The sequence below is a fragment of the Theileria orientalis genome (assembly GCF_000740895.1).
Source record: "Theileria orientalis strain Shintoku apicoplast DNA, partial genome".
NCBI classification, from domain to species: Eukaryota; Apicomplexa; class Aconoidasida; order Piroplasmida; family Theileriidae; genus Theileria; species Theileria orientalis.
The window spans coordinates 1-11313 of NW_009646193.1; the positions used below are offsets into that span (position 1 = coordinate 1).

At 19.6% G+C, this 11313-nt stretch overlaps 3 protein-coding genes across 3 annotated transcripts; all 3 read right to left on the minus strand. All coding sequences in view use genetic code 11, as the record gives it.

Moving 5' to 3' along the window:
* Window positions 1-556: 556 nt before the first annotated feature.
* TOT_050000011 (Rps12) lies at window positions 557-925 on the minus strand (the record flags this gene model as incomplete). The annotated part of the gene is made up of 1 exon (XM_013110164.1): window positions 557-925. The coding sequence occupies one exon, from the start codon at window positions 923-925 to the stop codon at window positions 557-559; it is 369 nt and encodes a 122-aa protein (XP_012965618.1).
* A 2656-nt stretch (window positions 926-3581) lies between these two features.
* Window positions 3582-4271, minus strand: TOT_050000002 (50S ribosomal protein L16; the record flags this gene model as incomplete). The annotated part of the gene is made up of 2 exons (XM_013110165.1): window positions 3582-3637; window positions 4010-4271. The coding sequence occupies 2 exons, from the start codon at window positions 4269-4271 to the stop codon at window positions 3582-3584; spliced, it is 318 nt and encodes a 105-aa protein (XP_012965619.1).
* A 693-nt stretch (window positions 4272-4964) lies between these two features.
* On the minus strand, window positions 4965-5712 carry TOT_050000001 (Rpl2; the record flags this gene model as incomplete). The annotated part of the gene is made up of 2 exons (XM_013110166.1): window positions 4965-5164; window positions 5196-5712. The coding sequence occupies 2 exons, from the start codon at window positions 5710-5712 to the stop codon at window positions 4965-4967; spliced, it is 717 nt and encodes a 238-aa protein (XP_012965620.1).
* Window positions 5713-11313: the final 5601 nt, after the last annotated feature.

Sequence of the window (11313 nt, forward strand, 5' to 3'; positions counted from 1 at the left end):
CATGGCTATTAAAATATAAAGTATTATTTTTTTTATAATAACATCTATTAATATTTTTGTACATTATTTGTATTTTATTTTTTGTAGATATAATTGTTTCTATATATTTTTCATCTAATTTTTTTTTTATTGTTAATGGGACAAAATCTATATTACTGCTTAAATTTGTTAAGTTTTTTCTTATATTATTAACATTGTTTAAATTTCCTAATATTTTGTTAATTTCATTTTTAAAATAAAAATCAAATGATATTCTTTTATTTTTATTTCTAGAAGAATTAACTATATTAATAATAGAATTAGATATTGATTGACTATATTTATAATATTTGTACTCATATTTATTTTTATTTTTTATTATTTTAAAAGGAAATATTGAATTTTTAATTATATCTTCAAATAGTTTATAAAAATTTTTAATATTTTTAGATATATTTATAGAAGAATTTAATATTAAATTTTTAGCAGTAATGTTTTTACCTTTTTTTAATACTACCTTTAATAATAAATTTTTAATATAGTTTTTGTTTTTTTTTGTAGTTCCCATTGGTATATTTTAAGAATTTTTTGGAAGTTTTACTCCATATTTAGATCTTTTATTTAGTCTTTGTTCTAAGCTATAATTGTTAAAAACCCCTAATACGACTTTATAGTTAATTCCAGGTAAATCTTTTGTGTTTCCGCCCCTTATTAAAATTTTATTATTGTCTTTTAAAATAGATTTTTCTCCGGGTATATATGCTTTTATTTTTTTACCGTTTTTTAATTTCACTAAAGCTACTTTTCTTTTAGCTGAGTTTGGTTTTTTAGGGGATAATATAACTGTACTTAATAAAAGTCCTTTTATTTGGGGTTTGTTGCTTAGTATGGTTTTTTTATTTTTTTTAATTTTTTTTCTTTTTATAGCTTGATTTAGTGTTGTCATTTTTATTTATAAAAATTTGTGTTTTTGTAATCTGCACCCATTTGACGGTACTGATAGTTTGAAATAGATGTTCGAAATTTTTATAAATTTGTTATCTTCTAATTTGCTCAACAGAATATTTATAAACATGTAGTTTATTTTATGACTACTTTTAAAAATTAAATGTATTTTTTTAATGTCATTTTCAATTAATAACGAATTTAATTGTTGTGATATTAAATTGTAAGCTTTAATTGAAGTTTTATTTTTATTTTTTAAATTAAACATACCGCAAGAATAAGATTTTAATAAATTATTAAATTGGAAAATTTCAAAAAATTTTACAAATTTACTAACTGATATAAATACATTATTTAGTTTAAAAGATACACAAACTACTGTTAAATCATAATTTGTTTTAAATTTTTGTTGATTACTTAATTGTTTTATACTCATTTTTGTCTTTGTTTGTGGTTACTGAATTTACAAGTATTAATTAATTTTTTTTCACGTTTTATTATAACACAGTTTTTACAGATTTTTTTCATTGATGGTTTTTATTTTCATTTTTTTGTATTATGTTTAATCTTTTACTGTTCATTATAATAGAATTTTTTTTTAGTAAATTTATATTAAATGTATTGTGTTTATTAATAGTATTCATACATTCATAACTCAACTCATTTAAATTAGAACGTTTTTTATTAATATTAACATTACATAAATTTAAAATTAATTTTGATTTATAACTAGAAATTCCTATTATATTGAAATAAATTAAATAAATAGGTTTTTCAGTATGTTTTTGTTTACAATTATTATTTGTCATTAAAATTTTATTAAAGATTTTAATACGTTTATAGGAGTTTTAGAAGAATATGAAATTAATTTTATTTTTTTATTTCCAGATAATTTAGAAATATTATTATATATTTGTAAATTATTTCTATTTTCAGACATATTTAAATATCTAAATTTACATCCTTTGTATTTTAAATATTTATAATCGTTACAATTAAAATTTAAATTATAAATATTTTTTTTTGCTGTATTTAACGACCCTAAATAAGAATCTTTAAATAATTTGTTTTTACTTTGTCCTATACCTACCCATTTATTACCTAAACCTATACCAGTTATAAGTCTGTATCTAGGCACTCTAGAAGTTTTAAGGGTTAGTGAAGTTCTATTTATGTTTAAAATAATTTTTTGTAATTTTTTTTTATTTTTTGACTTACGTTTTAATCTTTTTTTTATTATTTTTTGCAAGCTGTTATATAAAAAAGTTTTAAAATAATGGTTTTTTTGTAAAAAAAAATTTAAAACGTTTTTTTTATATATAGTTGTGTTAACGTTAAAATTATAAAAGTGTTTAGTGTATAATATATTTGTTAAAATTGAATTTATTTTATTAATTTTCAGTATCATTTATAATTTTTCTTTTGAATATTATTTTTTCATTATCATAATGCATACCAACACCAGTGCATTTGTCTATTTTTTTTGTATTTTTTATTAATGAAGATAGATTTGTTAAATAAATTTCATTTTTACAAGATAAACTTATCAAATCGTTTTTTTGAGATAAGTGTATATTTAATTTTTTTATATCAGGAATATAAATTATTATATTATTTAAATTTCCTGTTTTTATTATTAATTTATTTCCTAGTAATATGCTACGATAATGTATTCTGTTAATTACTATATTTACAGAGTATAAATTATTTAAAAATTTTAAAGTTTTAATTAAAATTTTATTAAATTGAGATATAAATTTATTGTTTAAGGAAATAAAATTTAAAAATTTTTTATTTGTGTTGATTAGTCTATAAATAAATTTATTTATAGATAAAATTAATTTTTTATTATATATGGAAGTGTATAATAAATTAGTACATTTGTCTACTATTAAAGTTATTTTATTTTTATTATCTATCATTTTTATTTTACATAACATAATACTACTCCTCCAGTTTTATGTATTATGGCTTTTTTATCTGTTAATAGCCCAAATGGAGTTGATAAAATTAAATAACCAGATTTTAATTTTTTTGTAATTTTAATTAATTCTTTATAGTTTAATTTAAAATATATTGTAGGTTTATTTAAAATAATTTTTGAACATTAATCGGAAGTTTGGTTTCCAATTTAACGTTAATATAAACGTAAAAATGGATTGAAAGAATGTGCCCTTGGGGAGGAAGGTTACATGTTAAATGATTACTTAAGTTTTAAGGTGTTGACACGATAATTCATTTGTGGTTACAATAATAGTGGTGCTGTTCAAAAAGGGTTTAATAAATAAATAGAATTGGTAGGACCATAGAATCGTTAGAATCTTAGTACTATATAAATACTGAAGTAGTATAATTGTTTCTAGATGTGTTGTTATTAGTACGATGGAGACAAATTTGCTTTTTTAAATGAATTTAAGATTGATAAAATTTAGTCGTAACAATAGAAGATATAATCCTTTTATTTTAGTAAAGCACATTTTATCGTGTTTGAATAGAACAGTAGAATTATCACTAGATACAGTGTTTTTATTGTTATAAAAACTACAACATTTTGTACCGACTATTAAAGCATTAACTATGTCAGATTTTTTAATTCTTGTTTTTAAATTTGATCCTTTTTTTACTACTGATACTGACATATTATTCAGGAGTAGTTTTTAATCTTTATTTAGTATATTTATATTTTGTAATTTTTGTACACCGCTATTATCCACTAAATTAAATACAGTGTTTATATTAATAATCATTTGTTTACATAAAATTTATTTTTACGTATTATTATACTGTCATAAATGTTTGCTTCTTTTCTTGGGTTATAAATTGTGGAGTATTTATTTATTTTTTGTATTTTTTTATATTTTTTATTAAATTTATATTTTAAGTAATAGCATATAGAGTTTATTTTATCTTTTTTTATTATAATTTTATTAAGCATTTTTATTTATAATTAATTTTGTTTTAACTTTTAATTTTTTTCTAACTAATTTAAATGTTTTAATAATAATAGGTAGAGGAACTAAAGTAGACTCAAATATAACGTCACCAGGTTTTAAAATAAATAACCATTTAAAAATTTTTCCTTTACCTGCACCCATTCTAGAGTCTTTTGGTTTTTTCGATACTATATGATTAGGAAGTATTTTTATCCACATTTTACCGTAATTTTTTATATTTCTAGATATACAACATCTTGCAGATTCTATTTGGTTGGGAGTTATTGTATTACTTTCGTCGGCTACTATTCCCCAATCTCCATAGTCTAATTTGTATGGTTTTTTTATATTTTTTAATTTATACATATGGTTATTATTATATTTTACAGTTCTAGGAAATGTTAAATTAGACATTATTATTTATATACCCATAATTTTATACCAATTAAACCTCTATTTGTTTTTAATGTTTTTTTAGAATATAAAATATTATACATTATAAAAGTTGTGGAAGTACTTCCTTTAGAGTACTTAAAAGATTTTCTTTTTGAGTTTTTATATAAACAACCAGAATAAATACATTTTATTCCTTGTATAGCTTTACTATTTTTTTTTAATTTATTATTCCTTAATAAAGAGTTTATAAAATTTATTATTTTTTTTTTAAAATTTTTATTGAATTTTATAAAGTTTTTTATTGACGTTATTAAATGATGTATGTTTTTACTATTATATTTAAATTTTTTAATTAACGGTAAAACAAAATAATCAAATTTATGTAAATTAAATTTTATAAAATAATTTAAATAATTAGATAAAATTAATAATTTTTTATTTATTTGTATTAAATGTTTTAATTTTAATTTATAAAATACTAATGCTATATGTATATTATAAAAATCATAATAGTTACAATATAAGTGTACTAATTTATTTGAAAATGTTTTATATTTTGTTATTTTAAGTTTAAATAAATATATAAAACTTAATATAATACTAAAAAATTTATTATAAGTTAAATAATTATTATTCTTATTTAATTTTATATGCAAATTATTTACATAATTAGGCACATTTTTACATCTTATTAATATAGGTGATACAATTTTAGACATTATTTATTATGTATTTACATTTTAATCCGAATTTTAGAGAGTCAATTTTTATTGGTATAAACCTTATACCGTTATATACTTTAATTGTTGTGTTGTTAAATAATGATGATATTCTTAAATTTTTATTATATGTTTTAAAAATAAAATATTTATTTAAATTTTTATATTTTCTTTTTAAATATGTGTTTTTATCTAAAAATATTTTTTTCCACTTATTTATAACAATCATTTTTTATTTTAACGGTTTTAACTCCTTTTACTTTTTTACCCTTAAATGAGTATATAGATTTTTTACCTATAGGGGCTTTACCTTCCCCACCCCCATGAGGGTGATCACATGCATTCATTGCTGATCCTCTAACTTTTGGTCTATTTCCAAGTAACATTTTAGTACCTGCTTTATTTGTAATGTTAGTAATTATTTTTTCAGAATTACCATACATAGCATAACATTTATTATTTAATTGTTTTCTTTTATTAGACGGTAATTTTATTTTTATATAATTTTTAATTTTATTTAAAAGTATAGAGCTACATTCTGCTGATGTACATATTTTAGAGTATATTAGAGGTTTAAATTCTATATTATATATTTTATCGTTTATATCAAAGCTATTTAAGCAATTTATGTCACCAAAACTTTTATTAACTTTATCGAAAAATTTTATGAAATTTCCATAAGATTTTTTATTTGGCTTTAATATATATCTAAATTCTTTAACTCCTTTATCATTAGTCATCATACACAAAATTAATTTGGTATTTCTGTACGTATTATTAGATTTTTCTCCTAATAGATTTATAGAAAAATTGTTATTATTTATATGATTAAAATAATTTAAATCTATAGGTATATATAAAGTTTTTTTACCTTTTTTTCTATGTCTTAATACTATATGACCTGTATTATTTTTACCTATTTTTTTATTATAGTTTATTTTAAAAATTATCATTTTTTTTTAAATATTTATTTTTTTAATAAAACATATTGATTGTATTAGTTTTATTTAAAATGTTAACATAATTATTTACACCACTCATATTTATAGTATTGTTTGAGTATTTACTAACTATTTTATTGCTTGTATTGTCTATATTAACAATATTTATATTATATATAAATTTTATTAGTTCCATAGTTTTAATTTCCATTATATTTTTTTTATTAACTATAACAGATTTTAATAAATTGTTGTAATATTTATGTGTTTTTAATTTTATATTTCTAATACCTACCCACAACAGACCTTTTTTTAATATACTAGAAGAGGAAGAACCTAATCTAGATTTACCAGTTTTTTTTCTAAAAGGCATTAAATTACGCCCACTTTTATTAAAATTAAATTTATTTCTTAAGTTAAATATATTATTTTTTATTTTTTTTAAATAATTAAAAATAATTTTAGTATTTATATTGTGTTTATGTATGAATATATTAAAATTATGTACTAGATTATGTTTTATATTTAAATAAAATTTTATTTTAAAAAGTAAAAAGTAAGCTATATTATTGTTTAACATTATTGTTTTTATATTTTTTATGTGTCAGATTACCCGGGAGTCGAACCCGGACTAAATCGATTAAAAAACGATTACTTTATCCAAATTAAGCTAGTAATCTGTAATAAAATTAAAACTGTACTCAGATTTTAACTGAGATAAAATAACCTGCATTTATTTGCTCTAACTTAAGCTATACAGTTAATTCTATTAAAATAAAAGAAAGAAAGGGACTTGAACCCTTAACATACCTAAATTAGCAATTTGGCTCTTTACCGTTTAAGATACCTTTCTTTTGGTAATTTATTTATATAATTAATTATCAAAATAATTGGAATTAAACCAACATCTTTCATCCCCAAAACGAATATGTTATTTTACACTATATTTTGTAAATTTAAGTAAGATCAGATTTTAACTGATGAAGAATAATCAATGGATCTACAAGCCATCCCTTTTAACGCTCAGGCACTTACTTTAAATAATATAAATAATTCTTTAAAGGAAACTCGAATTCCTATTTTTTTTTTGAAAAAAAAACGTCTTGACCTTTAGACTATTAAAGCTAATAAATAATACGAAATTAATGAGAATTAAACTCACATCTTTACTTCGACAATGTAATATTTTAAATCAAATTAAACTATAACTTCTTATTATGTTATAAAATAAAAATATATGGAAACAGAGGGAATCGAACCCTCAAATAAATGGATTTTCTATAACAATTTTCGACTTTTAATTAAATTTATCATATTTAAAACTGAAAAGTCTGTTGAGATCAGTAAATAATCTGCAGAATATATAAAAAATTAAATTCTTAGAATGTTTAATGTAGTTAAAACCCGTATAAAGTCCATTGTGTCTTCCTTTTCACCATATTTCCATTTATAAAAAATTTCGGTAAATAAAGAGAATCGAACTCTTAAATAAAAAATCCACAATTTTTTTCCTTAACCTTTTGGATATATGTACCGTGATTATTAGTATAAAAATTATATCTAAGTAGATTCGAACTACTGTATGGTGAGTTATGAGCTCACTGCTATAACCTCTAAGCAATAGATATATACTTACATATAAAGGGATTTTAACCCTTAATTTTAACTTGGAAGGTTAATATTTTAATTAAATTACATATGTATTATTTATAATTATAATTATTATTAAGTAAAAATTTATTTATTTAAATATTTACTATATATTATGTTTGTAGGGCTATTATTTGTAATTTTTAATTTTAATTGTTTAGTACATAGTATACTGTTATAATCGTTGGTATTTAATTTTAAAAAAAGTTTTTTAATTGTTTTATTATTTAATAATTTTAGTTTGTAAATATTTTTTTTTATATTAGTAAATTTTAAATTACGAATTAAATAATTATATATGAAAATTTTTTTTATATTTTTATAAAATATATCATTAAAATGTATTATATCATTGTTTTTTACACAATAGCTTGATCTTCTTGCTATTTTATTATTTATTAATATATGTTTATGAGATATGTACTGCTTTGCTTGGTTTATTGTTGTACATAAATTAAAATTGAATAATATAAAATCTAATCTTAATTGAATAGTTTTAAGAAAATTATATAAATTAAAAACTAAAAATTTTTTAAAATAGTATTTCAATTTTTTAATCTTAATATCGTATAAAATTTTTAATATTTTAATGTGAGTAGGTAATTTGTAATATTCTTTTTTGCTATTAGTATGTTTCAATTTTAACATAAAGTTAAATTTATTAGTAAAACCATATAAATTTCTAAGATTAAATTTTTTAAGTATTTTTAATTTTTTAATATTGTATAACATTTGTATTTTTAATTTAAAAAGCTGACAAAGAGAATTTAACTCTTATTTAGCTGTTTACAAAACAACTGTTTTAAAATTAAACTATATCAGCATATCAATAAAAATTATAAAATAATACAATTTGTATTAAAAATCTCGATTTTATAAATATAAAGTTAAATACCTTACGATATGTAAGCTTATATTTATATTTAAAGTTATTTATTATAAATAACATCTTAAATCAATTAAGTATTAGAACATATTTAAATTAATATTCTTGCTTATATGCTTTCAGCAATTATATTCTTTTTACATGTAGCTTGACAGCAAAATACTTTAAAAATATTTAAAATAACTGTCACACAATTTATGTAATTTTTTTAGTCCTTCCGTACCGAAAAAAATTATCGCAATGTTCTATTAATTTACACCGGATATGGACCAAACTGTCTTGCGACGTTCTGAACCCAGCTCACGTACCGCTTTAATGGGTGAACAAACCAACCCTTGAGATCTTCTCAACCTCAGGATGCGATAAGCCGACATCGAGGTGCCAAACCTCCCCGTCATTAAACACTTGGGAGAGATCAGCCTGTTATCCCTAGAGTAACTTTTATCCTTAGATCTATAAAATATCCATATATAAAATTTATAGGGTCTATAAGACAAACTTTCGTTACTGCATAATATGTTAATTTAACAATTAAGCTATTAAATATCTTTAAATATTTTTTATTGTTATCAAAAACAATAACAAATAACCTTTGTTATCCTCCGTTACTATTTAGGAGGAGACCGCCCCAGTCAAACTATCAAGTTTAAAATGACATATAATTAAATATTTATATTATTAATTATTAGAAAATTAATATTAAACAAATGGTATTTCACATATCAAAAAATATTAAATAAATTTAATATTTAAAAACCATTTATTCTTTATAATTTAATATCTCTTGTCGTTAATAAACTATAGTAAAGCTTCATAGGGTCTTTCTGTCCTTGTGTAAATAGTCCGTATCTTCACAGACATTATTATTTCATTGAATTTTTTTTTAAGACAGTGTTCAAATCGTTACGCCTTTCATGCGGGCCGGAACTTACCCGGCAAGGGGTTACGCTACCTTAGGACCGTTAAAAAAATACAGCCGTCGTTTATACTAGAGCTTATAAAAATATATAATACTAATATTTTTTGTTAACTTACTAGCACTGGACAGGCATCAGCTTTTATACATCATCATTAAATTTTGCAAAAGCCTGTGTTTTTGATAAACAGTCGTTTGAACCTAGTATTTTACACTATATAGTATTCCTTATCCCAAAGTTACGGAATCATTTTGCCTAGTTCCTTAAAAAAAATTTATTCATCCCCTCGGTATATTTTCTACCTATTCACTTGTTTCAGATTTAATACGAATATAATTAAATAATTTATTAAAATAAGTATTTATAATTTAATATTATAAAAAATAATATTAAAAACTTAATATAAAAATTTTAATATATTTAATATAGATTATTAATAAATATTATTATTAATTTTTCATCAAATAAACTAAACATTTATTTTTAGACTTCGACTAACCCTATTTGATTAACTCATATAATAGGAAATCTATAAACAATCGGGGTATTAGATTCTTATCTAATATTACATTACTTAAATCGGCATTATCACTTTCATTTATAATTTTTTGTTTATATTTAAATATAAACTATATTTAATAAATAAAACGCTCTCTTACTAAATAAATATAAAAAATATTTATTTTACAAATTTGGTTATATAATTTAGTCTATATTATTTTAGATGTTTAAAAATATATACTAATGAGCTTTAACGCACTCCTTAGATAATAGCTGCTTTGAAGCTTATATTTTAATTTGTGTTAATAATTAAACTATCTTTAACTAAATATATTTTTTAAGACCTTATTAAATAATCTGGGCTGTTTCCCTTTTGACTATAAAGCTTAACCCTAATAGTCTCAATTTAATATTTTATAAATTATTAAATATTTTAAAAAATAAAATAAATAATAAAACAATAAATTCACAGTTTATTAAATAAAATATAATAACTATAAAAATTATTATATTATAATATAGAGCTATACATTTTGTTTTTAATATAAATCTGTACCTAAATACATTTCAGAGAGAATCAGCTAGCTCCAAATTCGATTAGCATTTCACCTCTAATTACATTTCATCCAATAATTTTGCAATATTAACTGGTTCGAACATTATATTATTAATACAATTTCTGAACATAATTAGATCATTTGGGTTCGGATCTATAATTACTAAACATTAAATAGTTTTTATATAATTAAAACTCGCTTTAACTCTTATTACAATAAATTTTAATAAATTTATTAATTAATAATTATAACTCACCGACTCATTCTTCAACAAGCATTTAATTAAATTATATTTCAAATTTTAATTAAATAAACTTAATAAAATTTAAAATTTCATGTTCTTTTCACTTTTTTATTCAAAAATCTATTTCACCTTTCTCTCACGATACTAGTTTTCTATAAAATTTTATATTATTTAAAATTTTTTAAGATGGTTCTAACAAAATAAAATCAAATAAATTGAAAATTTACTTTACATATTAAAAATTTAATATTATATCTAACATAAAGTTAAATATACAAAATTTCTTTTCACTCGCCGTTACTAAGAAAATCGTTGTTACATTATAATTATTTTAGTACTAAGATGATTCAGTTCCTAAAATAATCTTATTCTTATACAAAGTATAAGAAATATTAAAAATGTCAAACATATTCAGTTTCTTTATATTTTATTTAAAAATATAAATTTTCGTATAAAATACGACTTTCTTCGATTATAAAATTATAGAAATTCATTTTAAATTTTAATTTAAAATAAAATATTTTAAATTTAACGGAAATAAACAGATTAAAACTGTTATCAATTTATTTTTAAATAAATTATTTTATAATTAAACTATATTCCCAAAATTAACATATTGTTAAAATCTTTAATATTTTATTATTT